The sequence below is a fragment of the Meira miltonrushii genome, assembly GCF_003144205.1.
Source record: "Meira miltonrushii strain MCA 3882 unplaced genomic scaffold FA14scaffold_3, whole genome shotgun sequence".
NCBI classification, from domain to species: Eukaryota; Fungi; Basidiomycota; class Exobasidiomycetes; order Exobasidiales; family Brachybasidiaceae; genus Meira; species Meira miltonrushii.
The window spans coordinates 2,117,075-2,140,422 of NW_020289945.1; the positions used below are offsets into that span (position 1 = coordinate 2,117,075).

The following is a 23,348-nucleotide window of genomic DNA, read 5'->3' on the forward strand; positions in this document are numbered from 1 at the left end:
CATGTATGGTGGTTATCGACAAGCACCATAGGTAAATGAGAGATAGGCTAGTTTGCCTATATATAGACTATACATATATGGTGGTTATCGATAAGCACCATAGGTGAATTGAGATGTACGGACTATGTATGTATGGTGGTTGTCGAACAAGCACCATAGGTAAATAAGAGATAGGCTAGTTTGCCCATGTATAGACTATGCATGTATGGTGGTTGTCGACAAGCACCATAGGTGAATTGAGATGTACGGACTATATATGTATGGTGGTTGTCGATAAGCACTATAGGTGAATGAGAGATGTAGGCTGGTATGCCTATGTACGGACTATGCATGTATGGTGGTTATCGACAAGCACCATAGGTGAATGAGAGATGGAGGCTGGTATGCCCATGTACGGACTATGCATGTATGGTGGTTGTCGACAAGCACCATAGGTGAATGAGAGATGGAGGCTGGTATGCCCATGTACGGACTATGCATGTATGGTGGTTGTCGATAAGCACCATAGGTGAATGAGAGATGTAGGCTGGTATGCACATGTACGGACTATGTATGTATGGTGCTTGTCGCAATCATGTTTGATTTCTCTTGTTTACCAATCTAGCCGTTCTTTCTCTTTCGGCATCTGTCATCGTTTACCAATTATGTATGCGTGAAATCGTTCCATCTGAATTGACTACCATCGGTCTTAAATTATCGAATTTGGCGATCGAAGCATCATTAGTTATTGCTAATATAGCTTCTCTATCTTTCGTCTACATTGGGGGTACAGGTAAAGATAGCGGTTGAGAGCTTTGTGTGGAATATGGCAGTGGAAGTGAAAGTGTAACTTTTTGGTGGAGAAATTGTCACGCTAAAACTTTCATCCTTTCTCTGACAACCACTTTATGGCTTAACGCGGCCATCCTAACCCTAACCGATTTATCCAGGCAGTCACACTGAATCTCAGTAAATTCATTCATTAAGGTTTCGAGATGAGGTGAAAATATACAGCAAAAAAGAGAGATGTGGTAGGAAATAAGACTGAATCAGATAGTCATCAGATCACACAACCTACATAGGTGTAGGAGCGTGTAAGTTAATATGAACAGACTTTTGGTTGGTATAGTTGGCAAGGGCAGCTTGACCTAATTCACGACCGATACCGGATTGTTTGTAACCACCGAAAGGTACTTGAGGGTTGAGTTGATTGTAGCAGTTAACCCAAACGGTACCTGCATTGAGTTTGTGCGCAGTGTCAATTGCGCGAGTGACATCGCGCGAGAAGACTGCGGCTGCCAAACCGTAAACAGAATCATTGGCTTGTTTGATCAAATCACCTTGATCCTTAAACTTGTGAATAACGACAACGGGACCAAAAATTTCTTCACGACCAATCTTAGAATCAGGGTTCACATCGGTAAAGATTGTCGGTTCAACAAAGTAGCCTTCTTTGCCGTGGCGACCACCACCAGTGAGAACTTTGGCTCCCTCCTTCTTTCCGGACTCAATGTACTCCATCACACGTGACATCTGTAGAGATGAGACTAATGGACCAACAAAACTGTCTGACTTGAAGGCATCACCAGTCTTGATGGCCTTGACCTTGGCTTCCATCTTCTCCATGAACTTCTCGTAGATGCTCTCCTCGACGTAGACACGGCTACCAGCACAGCAGCATTCACCTGCATTGAACATAATTCCAAAGGCAGCCCAACCGACAGCTTGATCCAAGTCAGCATCTGCAAAAACAATGTTTGGTGACTTACCACCCAATTCAAGGGTGACCTTCTTCAAGTTGGTGGAGGCGGCTGCCTTCATGATGGTACGACCGACAAGTGTGGATCCGGTAAAGGCAACCTTGTCAATGTCCATGTGTTGAGAGATAGCAGCACCTGCAACAGCACCGAAACCGGAAACAACATTAACAACACCTGGTGGGAAACCGGCTTCGACGATCAATTGACACATGCGCAAAGCTGAAAGAGGTGTTTGTTCGGCAGTCTTGAGAACGATTGTGTTACCGGTGGCCAAGGCTGGACCCAATTTCCATGCAAACATCAAAGCTGGGAAGTTCCATGGAATAATTTGACCACAAACACCAATTGGTTCATGACGCAAGTAGTGGAACTTTCCTGGGTCAACTTCGATGGTTTGACCCATGTTCTTGTCTGCCCAACCACCGTAGTAACGCAAGTTGGCAGCAACTTCGGTGATATCGAATGCTTTTGCGATTGAGAATGCTTTACCGTTGTCCAATGATTCGATTGCAGCCAATTCGTCTGCATTCTTTTCGATCAATTCGGCCAATTTCATCAACAAAGCACCACGTTTGAAACCAGGAACGCTCAAACCCCATGATTCGTTGAATGCCTTACGGGCAGCCTTGACGGCGATATCGATATCCTTTGCACTTGCTTCGGCAACTTGTGCGATTTCCTTACCATCTGAAGGGTTAACGACAGCGAAAGTCTTTCCATCAGAGGCAGGAACGAATTGATTGTTGATGAACAAACCTGTTGGGAAAGAAGACTTGCTTCCGTTTCCAAAGGTGAGATTAGCAGTAGGAGCGGACATTATGATAAGTTTTGAATATGGTTTTGATCAGAGAAATAAAACTATGATCGTGGTTGAGAAGTAGGAAAGGGTGGCAAGTTGAAATCAGTCCATATATGTGTGTGTATGTGTATGATGAGAGAGAGTACCCTCTTGTCTTCCTTACTCGGCCGCAAGACGTCAGTGTTGAATAGAATCTTCTTGTGGGATTAGGCATTAAAGCAGAGAAAGAGAAGAATAACTCGGGTCGATGGCTTGTGCGTAATGCACAATGTGAACACATAGCAGCAGCATTTCATTTCATTCATTTTATCATTCATACACTGAAGCCACGCCGTTAAAATTAAACCGGCTTTTGATGCACACATACGCCGCACTCCACAACGGTTAATGCGCAGCACCTCTCTTCCTCTCTCTCTAACAGAGAATGTGGGGAAATTGACTTGGGATTACGTCTTTAAATTGAGGCTAATGCGGGCACAGGACACGCAATATAGACATAATAACTCTAATAAACCGGATCCCTTGAAGTGATCCGATACTGGCAAAGTAGCATACTACACTCGGATATACCGATTAAACAACAACACAACAGGTCACAGGATCCCTTCCTCGGATAAAGGAGGAGGTACTTTGGCGGAAATGGGGCCGCTACTTCCGGCAACAAAGGCACCATAAAGTGATCGTTTGTTCGCAAGCAAAGAGTGCGTTTTAATTAAAAACTCCTCCCGTTATAATCACACAATTAGCCTTTATACAAAGGGATCTGTGTGTTAAATGAGCTTGCTACCCTTTTTTTTGTGGGGTAGACTTTTTGCATTCTATGTCCGCTTTCATCGGCCCTTCATTCGGTCAAGAAATGTAACCCTAACTAGACATTTAACACTCGGATATACACTCCCTTTCCCACCTTAAACGAGAAGCGATCACATGACTGAATCCTCATTTGGAAAGACAATGGAAAGCAAAAGTCCAAAGACAGAATGTGCAAAATAAGAAGATTATATTTCAATGTTATAGGATCCGATGCTATGACATGAATAATGATATACAATTGATGAAAAAAAAAGGTCTCCAGATAAACAAATAATAGTGCAATAAGAATGTGCAAAAAAAAGTTTGACAACTCAATTTCCAGTGGAAGAAGTTGTGGAAACAGTCAAACCATCACCCTTGCATTGGGAAAATACAGGCAAGCAACTCAAATAACGACACCAGGTACATGCCTTACTTGGATCATCGCTGTTGTAGAAATTAGTCCCGAGTCCGACAAAGAATCCGATCAAAAGCGCAGCTGCGATCACACGAATGACCCAAGTAATGATTTTATGACGACGGGTTTTTTGAATCACAGGACCCAAGACAGCACCTCCCAAAATTCCAACGGCAAAGCCACCAATATGTGCAAAATTGTCCAAACCTGGCAAAAGACCAATTGCAAAACCGATAATGGTGAAAACGATAGACATGATCAGTCTTAATCTGGGTCGATATTCATACTTCCAATTGTACAGCAAATCAGTCAATTCCAAACTGATACAAGCATAAATTGCACCACTTGCTCCAACCGACGGTAATCCAACCAAACCGAAATTACCTCCCAACAAATTACCACCGATTCCTCCTGCTGCGTAAACGACAATAAAGATGGGTGAAGAGAATATCTTTTCGATTTGCGAACCGAGAGTCAATTGAGCAAGTAAGTTGAAGCCGATATGAACAAAACCAGCATGGATGAAGATTGGCGTGACGAATCGATATGCTTGTCCATAAGTATTTGCGTTGGGCAATCCACAGATTTCGTACAAAGGACACGTTTCATTGCTTGGAACGCTTAATTGTGCAATATCCTTCAAGCAGATCAAAGGCGTTGTAAGTGGAACGGCGGGCACTTTACGCATGCAAGGCACAAAACGAGCACCGAATGAGATCAGAAATTCAAATGGTGGCCCAATCATCGGATTGATGCTTGGTTTTAACTGGATAGCTTGACCTGTAGCACTTTTAGCTTTAACAAGCTCAATGATGAAAACGATAACGTATGCGATACTCAAAATCCAACTCAAAATTGGATATTTTTGACGTCCGATTCCTCTTCTTCTTCGTTCAATTTGTTCCTCTATTGACCCACCCCATCCAGGTCGCAAGCCATCTCCAGTCATCTTTGCTAACAAACCACGTCTATCGTCGCCATTCTCATCCACACTCTTTCGTGGAACGGAAGGACCTTGCATATTGTTGGCAAATAATGATGGGGGATTTTGACGTTCCCAATCATCCTTTGAATCCCCATTCCAATAACGATCCCTTTGTCGCTTTTCGTCGTCTTCATCATCGGCGTATCCCATATAGCCAGCATGATCTTTGAGGGGCAAAGAGGCTGCACTGGCGCCATACATTGCGCCCACATCGCCTTCACCGCCATGGCTATAGTTGCGTGAATGATAATCGCGAGAGGAACGATAGGGGTATTCCCGATAACCATCATCGTTGTATTCATCGTAGGTTCCATTTGTACCTAGATCTTGTGAGCGTGCATGAAGATGATGAGCACTGACACTGTCAGCAGGACCTAATGTGTTCATCGTATTGCTACGGTCTAATTGACTTTGTTGAGGTTGAGAGCTGTAGGGATCGTGATCAAGAAAGTTTGTATTGGGACGAGTGCCCACTACATTTGCTGCCCCTGCTCTTGTTGCGGGTTTTGAATTGCCTGTAGGTCCAGCAACCGTGGAGGCGTATTCGTATGGGTCCGTATACATGGATGGAGTATCAGGTGCCATATAAGCATTGCGACCAGCGCCAATTCCCGCGCCATTGTCCTGTTCCTGGGAAGGATTGGACTTGTTTAGTCCGTACATATAGTCATCTGCGACCGCACGACTTGAATCGAACGCATTTGTTGGAATGCCAGACCTTTGACGATGATGAGAAGATGATGAAGCGCCGCCATCTTGATAGGCAGGCGGACGTCTATCATCTTGCCAGTATTCGTATGATGCCATTCTTAGATGGTTTTTGGTTTCCTCTAGATTTTGTTGGTGGTAAGAGATGATGGATATGAAGTGAACATCAAGCCTGTTTCAATATTCAGTCTATGCAACATGTGGTGTGTATGCATATCATGATGTACAAAGCAACACCTTCGTTTGACCCCTGTTATGAAGAGGCGTAAGCGGTGTGAATGCAATTGGCTGTGCTGCTTTTTGCTCTTGCCGTTCATATGCATGAATGAAAACTTTTTCTACCCGTTAAAAGTGTTACATCGTTGTTTTCTTTCTATTTTTAAGTTTGACGCGTACATTTACCAAAAGAGGCAGGCGTGGTGTTGATGTAGAATAAAAGACTAAGAAGAGTATCATGCAACACACAAACGGGAATCCGACAAAGGGGAAGAGCTAAACGTCATAATAAAACGGGCATGACTATAAGCATGTGGCTGAGCTTGGATCCATGCTGCACATGGTAGCATACAGACAAAGAAGCAGTCAAGAGGTTTAGCTCAATATGGATGTTCACAGTTCCATTTTGAAGAAGAACAGATTAAAACAGATGACATAAGCATTCATTTTTCTTGGTAGTATGATACAGATGTTGCATTCATTAAAAGTACAATGGGACCCAAGGTGGGTGAGTATTATCGGTCAGCTGCTGCTGTTTGTGTGGCCATTGAATCTCGATCATGCTCTTCCATGCTACTGAGATTGAATGCAACGTTTCGTCGATACTGAGAAAGAAGAAGAGAAAACGAATCAGTACATTTCCACGTTTTCGCCCATAGCATACACTCACCCCTTCCCATAATTCTCCAACGATTGTGACATTCTTGTTGAATTCATTAATCTCTGCTACACTTCTCGTCATTTCCACCAAAGCATCATTCACCAGATGTACATTCTTGATGATTCGTTCCAGTAGCAGTAATTGCCTCTCTTCATGTGGATTCTCCATATTGTCTTGATCACTTTGAAATCATTACAGATTTGATCACGATGGTGTGTTTGATCACAATGAAGAGAAACGCGTCAATGTATGCGTGGTCTTATAGTCACAGCCCTGTGTAAGCTTATTCTCGCGCTTTATCTCCTCGCTCTACGCTGGCTGCCGAATTGCGCGATCCGTTTCTCTTCCGTACGCTGGCCCAAATTTCCCCCACACAGTGAGAACCGGTTTCATACCCAGGCCGGTCCGGGATGAAGAAAGCGAAATTTAAACAAAACGAATTCTGGCTTTTCCACTCCATCATCATCCACCCAAATATACACCTACAACATGTCAGCTGCTAGTCGTCTTTCACAATTGGCCAATCACATCAATGCACCTTCTTTGATTGGTCCACTGTTGAACAATCAAGTTGCCATCATCACTGGTGCAGGTCAAGGTATCGGTCGTGCAGCTGCCTTGCTTTTCGCTCAACATGGTGCAAAAGTCGTTGTGTCAGACTTGGATGGAAAGAAAGCAGATGAAGTTGTCGGCTTAATAAAAGAAGCCGGTGGTGACGCTCTTGCCGTTCAAGGAAACGTGATGGACGTTAGCTTTGGCGATAAATTGATCAAATCAACCGTTGATAAATTTGGTAAGATCAATCATATCGTCAATAATGCCGGTTTCACAAACGATAAGATGTTACACAACTTAGACGATGCTACATTCCAGCAAATGCTCGATTGTCACAGTGAGTTCCCCTCGAATTTCAATATTGGCTGGCAATAGTCCACTGATACACCCTCTTCTCCCCCAAGCCGTGGCTCCTTTCCGCATCATTCGTGCTGCTGCACCATACATGCGTATCAAGGATGAAGACAAACGAGAAAACCGTAGTGTCATCTTTGTCTCATCTACATCAGGCACACACGGTAACACTGGTCAATTGAACTATGCAGCTGCAAAATCAGGTATGTATAAATTCACAAAAATAACAAGAGCAGTCTGCTAATCCTTCTCTCTCCCCTCTCAGCCGTGCTCGGTATGACAAAGACTGTCGCAAAAGAATGGGGTCCATTTGGTGTTCGCTCCAATTGCGTGGCTTTCGGATGGATTCAAACTCGTTTGACCGGTTCAAAAGAAGCAGGTGCATCGATTGAAATTGACGGTAAAAAGGTCTCTTTGGGTATCCCAGGTCGTGGTAACCAAGCAGGCGCTGTTAATGCAGCAGCAGATATTCCATTACGACGACCAGGAGAAGCAGCTGAAGCAGGTGCTTCTATTCTCTTCTTGGCCAGTCCTTTGGCAAGTTATGTTAGCGGACAAACTCTTGAGGTTACTGGAGGTCGTGGTATCTAGTGAGAGATGTGTTCTTTGTATCCCCGTTCTAGAATCATATCGTTAGCCATCTCGAAAGTGCTTTTTCAGTACTGTTCGACCTGCTTTAATGACATGCCTTCTTGCTATCTGACGACTTGCAGCTCCCTCCAACTGCATCTCTAATCTGCTCTCATCTGCCAATTCTTGCAAAAAGACCAAATAAGTCAAATAGATTAGAATTTCAGTTTCATTATCATTTCCTTTGACCTTTGATATTTTTGGCAAGTGACTATTGATGACCCGTCTGACGTCATTCTTGGAAAAGCCTTTCATGACAGTAGGATGATGATGGTTCTCTACACAGAATTGAATTGAGTCTGTGTTTGTTGTTAATATACGCGCCCAGAAACCCGCGCCTCTCCACGTGTGTTGCTCTCATGCAGTGCCTCAGAGTGTCGTTGGCTGAAAAACAAGGTTGGCACTAGAAGCTTAATGTTCTCTTCTCTCTCTCTCTCCTTCAGCCACGATACCCTATCCCCCTCACAACATGTCTAGCGGATATGAACTTCATCAAAAGCTAAGAACGAAAGCAGTTCGTCAGCTAAAGAAGAAAGATTACGAAGGTGCGATAACAAGTTTGTACGAAGGATCACGTCAACTCTTACAGGAAAAGGAACAAGGAAGTGGTTGTGATTTAGCTGTATACCTTTTAGATGTCTATCAACAATCACAAACGCAAAGTACACAAGAATCCAGAAAAAAGATCATTGATCTAATCCAATTGGCCGGGAATGACTTTTGGCGTAAGAAAGTGATCGATGCTGCAATCAAATGGTCAATCGCAGTTACCAATACACCTTCAGGAGATGGTCATTTACGTTTGGCAATCGCTGAAATCTTGAGCAAGGATGGCAGCTTCCATACCTCAGAACCTCACTACATCGTCGCTTGCAGCCCTCCTCCCGGCTTGGCAACTGCAGGAGAATTGTTCCCTGAACATGCTCCAAAATCTTTCGCTCTGATGATGATCGATTGGCTTGCAGCATACGCAGCTGAAGCAGTCAAAGAGCATGGAGGAAACGCGGCAACGATCGAACGATTGGGCGCCGGTGCTTTCGCTTTGAGAGGTTTATTACCTCTATTGCTCTCTCGTGCTCTCACTGCTTCCAGGGCCTACCTTTCCATCTTTACGTCAAGGCTGGTACAGAAGCATCCCGATATCCTGTTACCCGTTCAGCCGAACCCCAAACCGTTCTCACCACCTGCGGGAATGACAAAACCTCCAGGAGATGCACAACAACTCTATCTCACAGTCAGTCCTGAACTCAACTTTGCACAAATGACATTAGCAATGGCAGCGACCGCAGTTGAGCACAAGAAGAAGACGCAAGGTAGTCGTGTACCCGATGCATTGCGTGATACATGGATTGCGGCAGTCCGTCAGTTCCAAAAAGAAACAGGGGAAGAAGAAGGAGATGAATATTTCGATCAAGTATTACCGGATCTATCCAAGATTTACTTTGACATTCAACCTCCTCGTGGTGGAAATGCAAACTTTATGCAAGATATGCTGGGTTCCTTAATGGGCGGAGGCGGTCAGTCTGGCTCGAATGCCCCAACGACCGTTGTACGTAATGCACCTGCACCTGCCCTGCCGAGCAAGGTGATCGAAGCTGCAAAATCTGGAGCAGCCGCAGGAACTGCACAACCAACCGGAGCGGAAGAAGATCTAGATTTGGATTGATAATGTAGGGTATTCCATTGAAATAGATGAGAACTTTATTTGTGGTATACAAGAATGGCTAGAATGAGTAAAAGAAGAACGACGAGAGTGGTAAGATTGAAGGATGCAAAGAGTGGTTTGTTGAGATCAGAGGTACGTTTGGTGAAGTATTCATCCACTTTGTCGGCAACGATACCTGATCCCGCACAAACGACAGGAACGCCTGTTCCGGGCATGGCACTTGCACCGACAAAGAACATATTCTTGAGGGATGCATGTTGATTGCTTGGTCTGAACCATAAAACTTGTGAGATACAATGACTTAAACCCAAAATGCTTCCGTTCCATAAACCATACTTTTCACGCCAATCCCACGGGTCCATCACATGTTCTTCTTTGATAAGAGGAGAAAGATCTCTTCCGATTCGTGCTTGAAGTGTTTGCAACACTTTTGCTCGTACGTCTGCTTTGATAGATGCAAACGTTTCTTTATCTTTGTAGCCTAACGGTGCATCTTTTGATGCGATCGATCCGCATGGTACCAAGATCACCAAGGTATCTCCTCCATTTGGTGCAGCTGACGGATCGATTCGTGAAGGTACATTAACATAAAATGACGGTTCGTTTGGTACCTGTCCATCCTTGAAGATTTCATCAAAAGACTCTCTGTATTGCTCGGCAAGGAAGATGTTGTGTATTCCCAATTCTTCCACGGTCTCACTAAGACCCCAATAGAACGATATCGAACTGCAAGTTTGCTTCTTGTTCTGCAATCGTTTGGCGTAGGGAGAAGGAGGCAGCAAATTGTTGTACGTCCATATCAGGTCAGCATTGCTCACTACAGCATCTGCGTATACCTTTTCACCATTTTCCAATTCAATCCCGCTAACCCGATGATCATCTTCTGCCAAGATCTGTTTAACAGGAGTGTTGTAATGAAATTCAGCGCCAAATTGACGAGCAACTTGTTCGAAAGCGGCTACCAAAGTTTGAAATCCACCGATGGGATAAAAAACACCTTTTGCATATTCTGCATATTGTAAGAGTGTATACGTTGCCGGTGCATCAAAAGGTGACATGCCCATGTACATTGAACTAAAGGTCATCGCTCTGCGGACGTGATCGGATTTGAAATAATGACATGCTCTACGCCAAGCCGTTGACCAGATCTTTAGTGCTTGTGTCCTTAGTAGCATTGGATACATGTCCCATTGCATCAATGCTTTTCCTAAATTGTTCCAATCTCTCAGTAGAACGTGCTTTACACTTTCTTCATAATGATCTCCTGCTTCTCCAATAAATGCCAAAAATGATCCTAATGCGTTTGGGTTTCCTGCTGGTTTTTCATACCTGTCCAGCTGTACTCCAAGTGAAGGCAACGATGTTGAAAGTTCCAAAGGTGGCTCAGGCTTACTTCCCGGCGAAGGAGGTGAAAAGTGTACTTTATACGAAGGTTCACAACGGGCCAAGCGAATATAATCATTAATGTCCAAACCCAGCGTTGCAAAGAATTGTTCAAATAATTCCGGCATCAAATAAAGAGAAGGACCAACGTCCCATCTATGATCTTTTGTGCGAATTAAGGAACATCTTCCGCCCGGTTGATCTTGTTTTTCGTAAACGGATACCCGATATCCCTTGTGTGCCAATCTTGCCGCTAATGCAGAACCGCCCACTCCGGCTCCGATAATGAGAATGTGTTTTCCGTTCGCATCTTTTTTGGTTGAGACCATGATCACAAAGCCAAAAAGATGATGTGATGGTGATTGTGCAATTGTGTTACTTTCGTTTCAATCTTCCTAATCCAATCTTTATCTAAGCACAATGAATATATGCATGCATCAACAGATTCACCTCAAGACCCTGGGCTTAAATCGAAACGCTAACTTGGAACGCGTTTGTGTGTTAGTGCGGCGGCATCTTTGTTCCAGAAATCATTCTCGGTCAACCGCACATACACAGGCGGCGGGTGTGCCTAGCTGAGAATGAAAAGGAAAGCGGCTCACCTTTCTCTTCCTTCCTACAACAACTCATCCAAACATAAAAGGAAGGCTTGATGAGGAGAAGAACAATTTACAACATGACTATAGATCTCAATTCCTCGTAGCTAAAGAGACAAGATGACTCAATTCTCTGCTCATCATCCAAACACAAAGATGGTGTGGAGGAGCATTCATTCAAGCATTTCACTAGTGCTGCTTTCTCTTCTATGCTCAGCATACGTTTGGATTCATCAGAGCGACTCTCAGATCAGCACTCCTACCAACGAAAACAGCACATGTAAGCTGCACTATTCCCACTTTCATTTGGTATTCACCTTGCCGCCGTTAACGATCCTTTACGTTCTGGCAAAACCATTTTTGACACAACTGGACTACAGCAAATTGATCATCTTACCAATCATTGCATTCGTATGGACTACACCCTGGGACAATGAATTGGTTCGAAAAGGAGCTTGGTGGTATCCAAGAAGTTGCGTGTTAGCGAGGATTGGCTATGTTCCCGTAGAAGAGTATGCATTCTTTATCCTGCAATCTCTCATCACTTCTTTGCTTACGATCCTTATCACTCGTTGGTCAACTCCACGATCTTTTGACGGAAAGTACAGCTCAGCGTCTACACTTATGTTAACCGCTGTGCCTATCCTCGCATTCTCTCTTGGGGTTGCAGGTTTATTCGGCAAGCAAGGAAATGGACATCACTTCTACATCAGTATGATTGCATGGTGGGCATCTGTGCCTCTTATTTTGCTATGGTACGGAACACGAAGATCTTGGATCGGATTGCTAAGGAATAATCAGGCAAAACCATGGCTGATGTGTCTCTTCATCCCAACGGCCTACCTCTGCTACGCAGACGTGTTTGCATTACGACGAGGAACGTGGCATATAACAGAGGCAAAATCTTTGGAACGGTTCTTGGTACCTGATCTACCGATCGAAGAAGCGACTTTCTTCTTTGTTACGAATCTGATTTTGGTCAGTGCTTGCTTTGCCTTTGATAGAGTCGTTTGGCAATGCCGAAAAGATCAATGCAAGAATGCCGAGAGGGAGTTTGCACCCATCTCGCCTACTTCCTTCCGACTTTCTTGGTCAGTCGTACCAACGATTTGGTCAACCTTTTTGAATCTTGATAGTGATCCAGAGCCATCTAGATCTCAGTCAGCGCAAGACCGTGCACTCTCCATTTTACAAGTTGCATCAAAGAGCTTTTACACAGCTTCCACCTTACTGCCGTGGGACCTGAGAATTGATTTGGGTTGCCTATATGCATTTGCTAGAGCAATGGACGATTTCATAGATGTGGAGCAGGTGACGCAAGATGAGAAGATCTCACACGGAAAGCTGGATTTACTCCGGAACCTGGTCAATGTTGCTTTCGATGGTAGTCAAGATATGACGGACGAAAAAGTAAGCAAGAAGATTGACAAACTTTTGGAAAAGAATGTAAGCCTCTTCCCGCAGCATGACGTCGAAGGACAAAAGCAACTCGAGGATATCCGCACCAGTGCTCAAGCTGCCAGCACGCTCCGTGGTATTGTCCCTGTTCATCTGTGGGAAGAATTACTCGACGGCTACACAACCGATTGTCATAAAGGTGGTCCACGGTTCACTACCTTTCGGCAATTGGCCTGTTATGCACAAGATGTAGCAGGATCAATCGGTGAAATGTGTGTAAGGGTTGTTCTGGCAAGATCTGGAGTTCTAGTAGATAATGAATACCGTACAGTACGAGACCTGGACGAGACAAGTTTGACGAGTGCAGCAACGCACAAAGTCACAACAGTCCCCACGCTCACTCTCTCAGCTAGAGCAACTGCTGATACCAAAAAGATGGATGGCGCAACCGTGCTGAAAGTACTCCGAGATGCTCGTAGGATGGGCGTGAGCTTGCAATTGATCAACATTGCCCGTGATGTGGTGAAAGATGCAAACGAGCTACAACGATGCTATCTAGTGATAGAAGATAAAAGAAATGGTCGCAACACGTTGCGAGATGAATTATTGCAAGTTTATCAACAAGAAGATGTCAATCAAGTATTGTTGGAACAAATTTTCGAGAAAAAAATGAACCTCGTTCGATTCGCACGAGAGATTTACCGTGTCAGCCTTCCTGCTGTCTCTTTCTTACCCGATATTCCTGCACAAACAGGCCTACGGGTCGCATGTGCCGTCTATCTCTCCATAGGCATGGCTATTGAAAGGGATGGCGTTGAGAATTGTCATAGTCGCAGCAAGGTGTCACCGTGGGAACGCATGCTGATCGCTTTCAAGGCAATTTATATGTAATTGTACAAAAAGAGATATCATTGTTTAAAATGTGTAAGAATATGATACAATTGCAAAAGAAAAGAGAGAGAGTAACATCATCCTAGAAAATGTTCGATAGAATTGCGAAAGTTGGCAACAGCAGAATATGCAAAAGCGGTAAATGAAGATAAATTGTTGTCATGATCCGAAGAGGCTTTTACACCACCCAAGCCTATGCCCGTTTGAGCAGTTTGTGCTAAAGCCCAATTACGAACTTGATCTGTATCAACGGGACGTTGATTTTGAATTTCCGTTGCGGAAAAAAAGTGTCCGTGTAAACCATAAGGAACACGTTGAGGTAAACAGATTTTGCAAATTACATCTTTCATCGTTTTTGCATCAAGAATCCATAATTGTGAAATCGCATTTGGAAGTGCGTCACCGTCATAATCCAATCCGGTTGATTCGTCAAACACAAAGAACAGTAAAAATCCATCATCTTCACTCTTTGCGTTTAACCGTGGAACGAAAGTTGCTTCTTGTGCATAATGATGAGGAGGCAAAGCGAATAATCGAATTGGGTCATCTTCAGTTTGTTCAGCAGCCAAGACGTCTTGTACTGTTCGCTTGTCGACTGCTTCTCCTTTTTGTAGCTGACCGGCATCCATTGCTTTCTTGCCTTTAGCAATCAATGTTTGAATATCAAACTTGGCCAAACAATCGATCTTTGCTGACCGTGATCCAAGTCCAGCATCAAACGACCCTGTGGTCATACTGGCACCATATACAAAACGATTGCATTGCTGCGAGTAAGAATCGTTCATCGTGGGAAATTCAACAGGAACGTCAGAAAGAGCGAATTCTCTTAGAACTTGTGCTTTCTCGTTCTTTTCAGGAACTGCTTGATTATCCTCTGGTGCATCTGCGAATTGCCAGTAGTATAACTGACACTTTTCCGTTCCACATGTAGCTTTTGCATGACTGGGGGTATCTAAATTTCCAGCTGCATAGACTAGGGTAGCACTGTTTAAACGACAAGCGACGAGATTTGTTGAAGAAGTAGCTTCATCATCCCATGCATTGGCAGCATGGTAAATGCAACATCCTTCACTTTCATACCATTTCACCTTTTCGGGTGATCTCCGTGGTAAAATCCCAAAGCGTGTTGGCATGTTCTCTTCATACGATAGCATCGGTTTGCCTTGTAGTAGATTTCTCGGATCTAGCACCAATGGCATATCGATCAAAATTGTTCGTTTTGAAGTCGCACAAAAGTCATGTGCTAATTTTGGTTTATTGAGTCCAGGCACAGCAGCTCCCATCAATGGCTTGGCACCTGCTTCGATTGATTTGCGTGTTGGCACGACACTTATCCGTAGATAAGGTGCAGCAAATGACATGTGATACAACAGCAGTTCGTCCGTCTCAGGATCTATTCTTGGATGTGCAGTTGTGAATTCTTTTAGCATTTTGATCGGTCCCATTCCGCCTTTACTCCATCCGCCTTCCGTTTCTTCTTCACCTGTCCACCAAGCAGCTGTTTCTAATCCAGGCAACAATACTCGGATTGGAGGGCCACTTTCACAACCGGCAAAAGCCTGCCCATCATGCCACCAAATGCTGGTATTTGCGGCACTTATCCGTTTCACTGAAGGTCGTGATTGAAAAGGCAAAAAGCTGAGCATTGCTAGTACGAACGTACGCATGATTTCGCCCATCAAGATAAAAAAGCCAAAGAATGACAACTGTGATGCAAATGTTGAAATTGAAGGTAAGAATGGTTTTCGACTAGCTTGAGAAGTTGAAAGTAGGACATCCGTTAGAATGTATCGATTGATGAAATGCGGTCGTATTCCTTCTCCGTCTGATTGAAATAGTACACCAGTCAACATTCCATCACCGTCAAACCAATGTGCTTGTCGATCTTGATCTTCATCTTTGAAAGGGTTACCGCCATTACGTATATACTGTCCGCCACAAACTTCTTCTGGTACTTTTCCATAGGCTACTTTGCATTGGGTTAAAGGAAGTTCTCGTTTGATCGGTGCAAAGTTTCCCGTCAGGTATGGATGGAGCGTCTTTTTTGGAAATGGAATGATACTCGTTTCACTACTTGCACTTGAGGATGATCTCGATTTTGTGCTTGATGATGATGAGCCTGTCATCTTGGGCCAGACAAAGTGGGTAGAGGTTGCTTTGACTGTATAGTATGTTATTGTCTACTTTGTGTCCATTGTCGGATCTGATGATAGCGTTGAACCAAAGTGTGTTCCAATCAATGATCACTTTGATTGCTGATTATCGGACATTCGGCTTTTGTTGTTCTGATGATCAAAGATCATAGAAGGCATAGGGTTGTTATAGTGTACGTCATTCGTATTATTTTTCCATCAATTGCCGTGGGTGTGAGCCCTTCCTGTTTTAACTCCACTTTGTATGTACGCGATGCAGATGGAGAGAAATCTAGCGTAAGGGTAAGGGCCTCCGTAAAAGCAAATACAAACGCGTCTATAGCGCAGCGCAGGTACAGTGTTTTGCTTAATCAAGTTACCTAAAGCGGAGGAGTAATCAATCCACGGCCTCACTCTTAACTTTCAAAGTCCTTCGCTTCAGCTATACAAGCAATTGTTCCTAAAGATGAACCTTCATTTAATAATGAATTGATGGGAAAATGAAGCATTCATTCTATTCTTCTCTGTACAATTTCTAGACTTTCACCTTGGGACTAAACTTTTCTCGGAACGAGTTATCCATTTTCGATCATGATGACCCTGTGAGAAATTTTAAAGCTAAAGATCAAGTTTGAATGCAGTTTAAATTAATTTTTACAGTGGCTTAGCTTTATTTTTCTCTGGGTAATGATACGGCGTCCGTTGAATGAGAATATGCTCCGATGCATGCACGTAGATCGAGCATGCAGCGAAGCTGATGTCAGCTTTTGACTTAATTTATTCACCACCGGCTGTGGAGGCCTATCCAGAAAAAAAAAACAGAGTTTAACAAAAAGATTACGTTGATGGCTTTTTGCAGTCCCATGCCACAATTAAAAAATTCTCTAAGCGGCGGTTCAAGTGTTTATATTTGGTAGACCAGAAGACCCTGCACTTCTTTTACCGGTAAAACCCTTCCTGATTTTGGATGGATGAATGACGCATTTTATCCCTATCACCATGAATGCAACAAATAAAATTACCCTCTAACAACTTTTCCGACGGCACCCTCTCCTTTATCCTACTTGAGAAAAAAAATGCTGCAACGATCGGAACGAGACTTCCTTGGGAGCGTGACCATGCATATTGACTGTTTTGATGCATCGATCATCACGAGCATAATTTATCTAGATCACCGTACTGAAATCGTGTTACTAAGGCCAAGTTATTGCCTGCTCTGCAGATTAGAATCGATCTTGAATGTCCAAGTTCGGCTTTTGAGTAAATTGAAAAAAAGTATAAATACAATCCACCTTCTCTCCACATCACTTAACTTTCATCCACATCCATCAACATAAGCAAGACTTCCTCTTCCTAAATCCCCCCAAACTAGCAAAGATGGCTATCAGCGAATTCGTTCGCCGAGCAGGCAATGAAGCCTTGGAAATCAATCCAACAACCGCAACTATTGACATTACAACTGCCGCATCCGATTTCTTATGGATGGTTTTCTCCGTAATGGCAGCAACCACGATCGGTGTTGGTATTTGGGCACAATTTGGCGTTAAACATGGTCAACGTACTTTCCATCATTTATCCATGATGATTACCGGTACTGCTTCAGTTGCTTACTTTTGCATGGCTTCTGATTTAGGTTCAGTTGCTATTCCAGTTGAATTCATTCGTGGTCATTATGATGCTAATCCTGTCACACGTTCAATTTGGTATGCACGTTATATCGATTGGACAATCACAACTCCTCTTTTATTGTTGGAATTGTTATTGGTTACAGGATTGCCACTTTCTGATATCATTATCACAATCTTTGCTGATTTGGTAATGATTATCACTGGTTTAATCGGTTCTTTGGTTAGATCCGATTACAAATGGGGTTTATACTCTTTCGGATGCGCTGCCATGTTGTACGTTTTCTACATGTTGTACTTCCCTGGTCGTCAAGCATCTCATTCTTTGGGTAACGAATTGAGCAAGACATACTTGATCGGTGCAAGTATCTTGAGTTTCATCTGGTTCTTGTACCCAATCGCATGGGGATTGGCAGACGGTGGAAATGTTATCAGCCCAACAGGTGAAATGGTATTCTATGGCGTTTTGGATTTGGTTGCCAAGCCTGTTTTCGCTATCGTTCACTTGTACTCAATGCGCAAGATTAACTACACTCAACTTCAACTCACTTCGGGTAAATATTCCGAATATTCCAACGATTTGAAAGGTGATGTTCCAACAACAGGAGGAGCAAATGGCAAGACTGAATTGACCGGAAACACAACAGGTGCAGCTCATCCAGTTTCCGTTGGCAAGCCAACTGATGCTCCACACGGTGCAACTTCACCCGCAGGTGCAGATTCCACCGTTCATGGTCATTAAGCAATTGAAGGATTTGATTTTACCCTTTTTCTTCCCCCCCTCACCCCACGAGTTACAAACGTGTTCTGTCAATATGAATATATACCTTTTTTTGTTCAGTTTGACTTGTACCATCTTCTCTTTTACTCGCACCATCATTCCTCCCTCGTACGAAATAATTTTATGTTATTCTCCTCACTGAATAAGCGTGAATGAATGCTGAATGAATGAGAGAGCATGTAAGAAAAGGAACGTTGGCAGCCGCGCACCCGAATTGTAGGCTGACAGACGAGAAAGGCGGCGGCGATTACTGCGTTAGACTGGGCCTGGAGCTCCGTTGATTTTTTGTCCCTTTTTGACAAGGGCGTTAGGCGGCGTCGTGCATCAGGGCATGCATGCAGACTGCACACTGTAACGCTTGAAGGTGGTCATGCTTGCAATTAAGCAGTGAAAATGGAATTGTGTGGGGACTAGGCTAGCCAAAGAGATAAAGTTTTTAAGAAAGCGGCTTTTTTTATGAATGGCGCTTTGGACTCCTTTGTCTTTCATTTGTGCATAATTTCATTTCATACATTATCAGACATAACCTAAAGCCACTCTTTTAACCTTTCGCCATCTACCATATATTTCCCACAAACAAGCAAGTCAATTAACAGTTGATCTACATTGCAGATTGGATTTGGTCGATCGATTGAGCGGTTGTGAAGAGTGTTCTTCATTGACATAATCACATAACAACATCCATCACTCTCACACTTGTCCAGATCTAATCCATCTGTCAACATGCCACTGTTTCGAAAAAAGGAAAAGGTCTCTTTACCTCCTCCATCGGCACCGGAAATACCGAAATTAGACTGGAACGAAACCCAACATTTGGGTAATCTGGGAAACGGATTCAACGAACATACGCTAGACACAACAACGTCAAATGGTCATGCAAGATCTAATCAACCTTTCGAGAATGCTGGCAGGATTGGATCGATTGGGGTGGATGTCACTCCTTCCTTGCAACAAAGTCGAAAGTATGATACTATGAGCAATATTGCAAACATTAATCCTCAGGATACACGACATACCATCGGTCACAAGCCTAAGACTAGCTCATTATCAAGGAGCATTTCACAAGGTGCGGTGCCGTACCATCTACCTTGGACACGTAATCTGGTACGAGATGATACCGGAGGAATGGCTAGCTTAGATCAAAGTCAGACGAATGGGAGCCCATCCACATCTCCTCCATCCGCATCAAGAAGAAAGATGGGACCGCCACCTTCTGCAGCAAATAATCCACATGGATTACCCGCTTTGTTTAATCGATCAAATGATTTCCGTGTTTCGCCAAATAGTATACCCCAACCAACTGCATCGCAAAGAAGGCATGTGATGGACGCTGCAAGAAGTCAAAGTTTACGTAGGGCAAAAGCGCCGGCAGAATTGAATTTGATGGTGTTCGGTGCAACGGGAACGGGAAAGACGAGTTTCATTCGAACGTTGCTGGCAACGTGTGATCTTTCTTTGTGTACGGATGAAGCCAAGAAAGCGGCTTCCCTTTTTGGAATCTCGCCTGATCATAAACATCCAACTCATGATATGGATCCGATCATGCCTTTGCGTACGAAACAATATGAAGTCTTACAGGGAATTGACTTGCATCCAAGTTGCTTGATTCCCATCTCGGCGTTAGAAGCGGGAGCGGAATCTACGGGTAGATCACCTGCTGTCAAGCATCGCACAACTTCTATGATCTCGACTCGAACAAACAACACTAGCGGTTTTGGAAGTGGAAGAGTGCAATTATCCATTTGTGATACACCTGGAATTGATTTTAATTTGGAAGACGATTTCGAGATTGAGAAAAAGGTGAACGCAAGCTTACGTTTCTTGGAGGCAAAATTGACAAAAACGTTATCCGAAGAGAATAAAGTGCAAAGACAGCCAAGAGGAGATGGATTGATGCATTTGATATTGTACTTTATCGATCCGGTATTTATGATTGATCGATTCCATACACGAAAAGCAAAAATCTTACGTGCTCGTTATGCTTCTGCTCAAGTTACTGAAAGGAACAAGAGCAACGATCAACAGCAAAAACGTATTCGAAGTACATCAATGGTCGGCAATTCTTCTGTTTCTCAACCAGCTGCTTATAGTGGGAGTTTGAGTAAACAAGCACAAACTGCTCAACTACGTCAATCGATGGAGATGATTCAAGCAAGATCTAGTTCAGCAAAGTCAAAACATAGCGCTAAAGGATCGGTTTCGACCGTTGATATGCCAAGTTATAATTCCGATGTACAAGCCAGAGAGGTGGCAGAGGAAGAGTTGGACGATGAAGATGATTGCGTGGAAGGTCTGTCGCAACGTGAACTATCCATCCTTTCAAGATTGAGCGAACGAGCAAATGTATTACCAATCATTGCTAAATCCGATACGCTGACATCTGCACAATTGGAAGAAGTACGAACGGCAGTGCGCAATTCGATCATCAAAGCCAATATTGATCTCGGCGCATTTGAAGTGGAAGGCGTTCGTAGAAAGAAAAGAATTCGTCCTCGTGAGCCGCATCCGATCTCCTCTGTCGTACAAAGAGGCGAGTTGGAAGAAAGCACTCCTGAATCGTCAGCAGATGCACCTTTAAGTTCAGAACCTGTCAAGGTGATCCGAATCAAATCTCGCCGATCATACAGTGCACATTCGGGAGAACGAATGGCACCTTCTACAAGTGGTCATTCGATAGGCGGAAATAATGTATTCGATGAGACTGTGGATGATGGCAGTAATTTGGGACATACAGCACCTCTCTTTGACAGCAAAGCAAGTCAAGCAGAAGATGAAGACGAAGAAGATCAGAAATCCGCTCCGGAAGCTATCTCAAAGATGGTTCCTTTCTCCGTATTTGTTCCTGAACCGATCAGAGTACGCTCCAAACAATCTAATACACAAACATCCGTACCACCAACTCGCAAGCTAAGCATGAACAGCATCGCAGAAAATCTGCCGCCGGTGCCCAAATTGCCGGATGATATTGCAAGTATCAAGAAAGGACGTCCAGGTACAAGTTCTACAGTCAGTCATTCTGATCCTTCCAATCATGAAGGGGAAAAGGTGGAAGTATTGGAAGCAGAGGCTGAGAACGGAGCTGGAAGCGGACAACAAGGTGGACGACAATCTCTGGAAAGTGCTTCTACACACCCAACGTCTAATGGCAGCACACCCATTCCAAACGGTGGTGGAAATCGATCTTCCAACTCTACTCCCGTTTCTGTTCAAGGTGCAACATTCTCTTCACCGCCGCCTGGACCGCCACAATCTACAAGATTTGTGCGAGAATTCCGTTTTGGAAGCTCAAGCGTTTTGGATGCACGACACTGTGATTTCAGCTTATTGCGAACGTGCATTTTGGGATCGCACGTTGAGAAGATGAGAGAAGTGACGAATGATCGATATGAACGTTTCCGAAGTCAAAGATTGGAATATAAACGACAACATGCAAAATTATCTTCTGCTGGTGCTCTTTAAAGAGCAGCACGTACGCCACACAAACCAATGAATGTTGGTCAATATGTGCAAATAATATACCTGTGTGAATTTTTAATCTCTTTTTTTGTACTTCTTTTTATTTCAAAAATATCTAGTTTGTCCAATTTCCATCGTTGTGAACTGATCGAAGGGTAAATCGGATTTTTGCATTTCTTCTTTGAGTGTGATTCTTGGTTCGTTATGACCTTCAGCAGCAAGAGCGAAAGAACCCCAATGAATTCCGATACTCTGTTTTGAACGTACTTGTTTGTGTACTTGTATGGCTTCCAACGGGTTCATATGAATGGCAGACATTGCAACTCTGGGTTTATAAGCGCCAATAGGGATAGCAGCAAAATCGATCGGACCAAACAAGTCACCGATTTCTTCAAAAGCAGGGCAATAAGGGAGCGTGTCATCCGCATACCCACTTTGAAGATGTTCACGATTTACTTGTCTATACCCTGAATCACCGGCAAAGTATACCTTCTTTCCTTTGGTGTTTCCATCTTTCGATAAAGCTTCGAATACCCAACCTGCCCAAACGGATTTATTCCTATCCGAGAGTGACCTTCCAGAAAAGTGTTGTGCGGGAACACATGTTAGCTTTAGAGCTTTTTCATGGTTTTGTGGGGATGACCAACTGATCTCACGTTGCTGCCACCAATCCAATTCGGTAACACCTTCTTTCGGGAAGCCGATATCGTAAAAGAATTGCGCAACGCCTAGCGAACAGAACACATACGGGACAGGTTTTCCGGCCGTATTGCTATCAAAAAAGTACTTGATCGTATTGTAGTCCAAATGATCGTAATGATTATGACTTAAAACCAACACATCCGGCCAAATGTCTGCTACTTGACTTTCTGCCATTTCTGCCACACTTGTTGGTGCTTCTTGAAGACGAGCAGGTCCCATAATCTGAGAAGGTGAGCAACGGTTTGACAAGACCGGATCAGTCAACACAGTAACAACCTGATCGGAATCTGGTATGGGTATACGAAAATGACAACCAGCATGTCCGATCCAAGTAAAAGCAATTTTTCCGTCCAATTTTGTATCCTGCTGATCTTTCCAAGTACATTTTTCAACTTTTGGAATTTCATGCAAGAATGCAGCAGGCTTTTCCCATTCGAACAATCGAATTCGAAAGAATTGCAATAATGTTAATGCACCCGTTCCTGCTGATGGCCATGGTGAACGAAATGAACGTTTTGACGGATCTGCTGAAGTATGGTGAGGTGGAGGAGTGGTTTTATACATAGCCGGAGGAGAGAGAGCTACAGAAGGCTCACGGATTGTGGCTTGAGAGGATGTGGAAGACATTCTCGATGATACAATCTGTCGAATTAGTGTTGGTGAAGTTGAGTGGAGTGGTAATTTGCTAGAGCTGTTATACAAGAGAGACCTCGAGAGACGTTGTGTGGTCGAGGGGAGAAGCATCAAGATGATGTTTTAAGGGGAATAGATGTGGATGTGGTTCATACTCCTGAGAAAGATAGCATGCTTTCCTTATAATGTGGTAAGAGGTTGGATTATCCGCTTTGCATGTATGCAAAA

General features: G+C 43.7%; 12 protein-coding genes across 12 annotated transcripts; 5 read left to right on the top strand and 7 right to left on the bottom strand.

The window, feature by feature from the left end:
* Window positions 1-969: 969 nt before the first annotated feature.
* FA14DRAFT_161595 (indole-3-acetaldehyde dehydrogenase) lies at window positions 970-2,762 on the bottom strand. Its single transcript, XM_025499183.1, has one exon. The coding sequence runs from the start codon at window positions 2,554-2,556 to the stop codon at window positions 1,054-1,056; it is 1,503 nt and encodes a 500-aa protein (XP_025354334.1). The 5' UTR covers window positions 2,557-2,762; the 3' UTR covers window positions 970-1,053.
* A 757-nt stretch (window positions 2,763-3,519) lies between these two features.
* Window positions 3,520-5,810, bottom strand: FA14DRAFT_161596 (rhomboid-domain-containing protein; the record flags this gene model as incomplete). The annotated part of the gene is made up of 1 exon (XM_025499184.1): window positions 3,520-5,810. A coding segment is annotated over exon 1 (1,679 nt), but the record flags the coding sequence as incomplete, so codon positions are not given.
* A 274-nt stretch (window positions 5,811-6,084) lies between these two features.
* FA14DRAFT_136559 (DASH complex, subunit Dad4) lies at window positions 6,085-6,570 on the bottom strand. Its single transcript, XM_025497022.1, has 2 exons — window positions 6,328-6,570; window positions 6,085-6,262 (listed from the first exon to the last, which is right to left on the bottom strand). The coding sequence occupies exons 1-2, from the start codon at window positions 6,484-6,486 to the stop codon at window positions 6,173-6,175; spliced, it is 249 nt and encodes an 82-aa protein (XP_025354336.1). The 5' UTR covers window positions 6,487-6,570; the 3' UTR covers window positions 6,085-6,172.
* Window positions 6,571-6,637: 67 nt separating this feature from the next.
* Window positions 6,638-8,090, top strand: FA14DRAFT_161598 (NAD(P)-binding protein). The gene is made up of 3 exons (XM_025499185.1): window positions 6,638-7,210; window positions 7,278-7,430; window positions 7,493-8,090. The coding sequence occupies exons 1-3, from the start codon at window positions 6,808-6,810 to the stop codon at window positions 7,816-7,818; spliced, it is 882 nt and encodes a 293-aa protein (XP_025354337.1). The 5' UTR covers window positions 6,638-6,807; the 3' UTR covers window positions 7,819-8,090.
* FA14DRAFT_67876 (uncharacterized protein) lies at window positions 7,667-8,150 on the bottom strand. Its single transcript, XM_025502693.1, has one exon. It carries the CDS (start codon window positions 8,110-8,112, stop codon window positions 7,861-7,863), a length of 252 nt encoding a protein of 83 aa, XP_025354338.1. The 5' UTR covers window positions 8,113-8,150; the 3' UTR covers window positions 7,667-7,860.
* Window positions 8,151-8,326: 176 nt separating this feature from the next.
* On the top strand, window positions 8,327-9,370 carry FA14DRAFT_112974 (uncharacterized protein; the record flags this gene model as incomplete). Its single annotated transcript, XM_025495994.1, has 1 exon — window positions 8,327-9,370. A coding segment is annotated over one exon (1,044 nt), but the record flags the coding sequence as incomplete, so codon positions are not given.
* Window positions 9,371-9,518: 148 nt separating this feature from the next.
* Window positions 9,519-11,322, bottom strand: FA14DRAFT_148193 (phytoene desaturase). Its single transcript, XM_025497370.1, has one exon. The coding sequence runs from the start codon at window positions 11,233-11,235 to the stop codon at window positions 9,559-9,561; it is 1,677 nt and encodes a 558-aa protein (XP_025354340.1). The 5' UTR covers window positions 11,236-11,322; the 3' UTR covers window positions 9,519-9,558.
* Window positions 11,323-11,405: 83 nt separating this feature from the next.
* Window positions 11,406-13,854, top strand: FA14DRAFT_161601 (uncharacterized protein; the record flags this gene model as incomplete). The annotated part of the gene is made up of 1 exon (XM_025499186.1): window positions 11,406-13,854. A coding segment is annotated over exon 1 (2,045 nt), but the record flags the coding sequence as incomplete, so codon positions are not given.
* A 14-nt stretch (window positions 13,855-13,868) lies between these two features.
* On the bottom strand, window positions 13,869-15,917 carry FA14DRAFT_191134 (carotenoid oxygenase; the record flags this gene model as incomplete). Its single annotated transcript, XM_025501846.1, has 1 exon — window positions 13,869-15,917. One exon carries the CDS (start codon window positions 15,915-15,917, stop codon window positions 13,869-13,871), a length of 2,049 nt encoding a protein of 682 aa, XP_025354342.1.
* Window positions 15,918-16,893: 976 nt separating this feature from the next.
* FA14DRAFT_161602 (family A G protein-coupled receptor-like protein) lies at window positions 16,894-18,473 on the top strand. Its single transcript, XM_025499187.1, has one exon. The coding sequence runs from the start codon at window positions 17,301-17,303 to the stop codon at window positions 18,288-18,290; it is 990 nt and encodes a 329-aa protein (XP_025354343.1). The 5' UTR covers window positions 16,894-17,300; the 3' UTR covers window positions 18,291-18,473.
* Window positions 18,474-18,827: 354 nt separating this feature from the next.
* FA14DRAFT_161603 (uncharacterized protein) lies at window positions 18,828-21,937 on the top strand. Its single transcript, XM_025499188.1, has one exon. The coding sequence runs from the start codon at window positions 19,053-19,055 to the stop codon at window positions 21,786-21,788; it is 2,736 nt and encodes a 911-aa protein (XP_025354344.1). The 5' UTR covers window positions 18,828-19,052; the 3' UTR covers window positions 21,789-21,937.
* Window positions 21,891-22,983, bottom strand: FA14DRAFT_168435 (Metallo-hydrolase/oxidoreductase; the record flags this gene model as incomplete). Its single annotated transcript, XM_025500143.1, has 2 exons — window positions 21,891-22,850; window positions 22,927-22,983. The coding sequence occupies 2 exons, from the start codon at window positions 22,981-22,983 to the stop codon at window positions 21,891-21,893; spliced, it is 1,017 nt and encodes a 338-aa protein (XP_025354345.1).
* Window positions 22,984-23,348: the final 365 nt, after the last annotated feature.

What these genes read in the sequence shown, in the direction of transcription:
- FA14DRAFT_148193 (XM_025497370.1), bottom strand. Translation starts at nt 11,235, where the DNA reads ATGGTCTCAACCAAAAAAGATGCGAACGGAAAACACATTCTCATTATC.
- FA14DRAFT_161595 (XM_025499183.1), bottom strand. Translation starts at nt 2,556, where the DNA reads ATGTCCGCTCCTACTGCTAATCTCACCTTTGGAAACGGAAGCAAGTCT.
- FA14DRAFT_161603 (XM_025499188.1), top strand. Translation starts at nt 19,053, where the DNA reads ATGCCACTGTTTCGAAAAAAGGAAAAGGTCTCTTTACCTCCTCCATCG.
- FA14DRAFT_67876 (XM_025502693.1), bottom strand. Translation starts at nt 8,112, where the DNA reads ATGAAAGGCTTTTCCAAGAATGACGTCAGACGGGTCATCAATAGTCAC.
- FA14DRAFT_136559 (XM_025497022.1), bottom strand. Translation starts at nt 6,486, where the DNA reads ATGGAGAATCCACATGAAGAGAGGCAATTACTGCTACTGGAACGAATC. An exon ending in TTGGAGAATTATGGGAAGGG is followed by an intron (nt 6,263 to 6,327) that starts GTGAGTGTATGC and finishes CTTCTTTCTCAG; the next exon opens with TATCGACGAAACGTTGCATT.
- FA14DRAFT_161598 (XM_025499185.1), top strand. Translation starts at nt 6,808, where the DNA reads ATGTCAGCTGCTAGTCGTCTTTCACAATTGGCCAATCACATCAATGCA. An exon ending in GCAAATGCTCGATTGTCACA is followed by an intron (nt 7,211 to 7,277) that starts GTGAGTTCCCCT and finishes TTCTCCCCCAAG; the next exon opens with CCGTGGCTCCTTTCCGCATC. An exon ending in CTATGCAGCTGCAAAATCAG is followed by an intron (nt 7,431 to 7,492) that starts GTATGTATAAAT and finishes CTCCCCTCTCAG; the next exon opens with CCGTGCTCGGTATGACAAAG.
- FA14DRAFT_161602 (XM_025499187.1), top strand. Translation starts at nt 17,301, where the DNA reads ATGGCTATCAGCGAATTCGTTCGCCGAGCAGGCAATGAAGCCTTGGAA.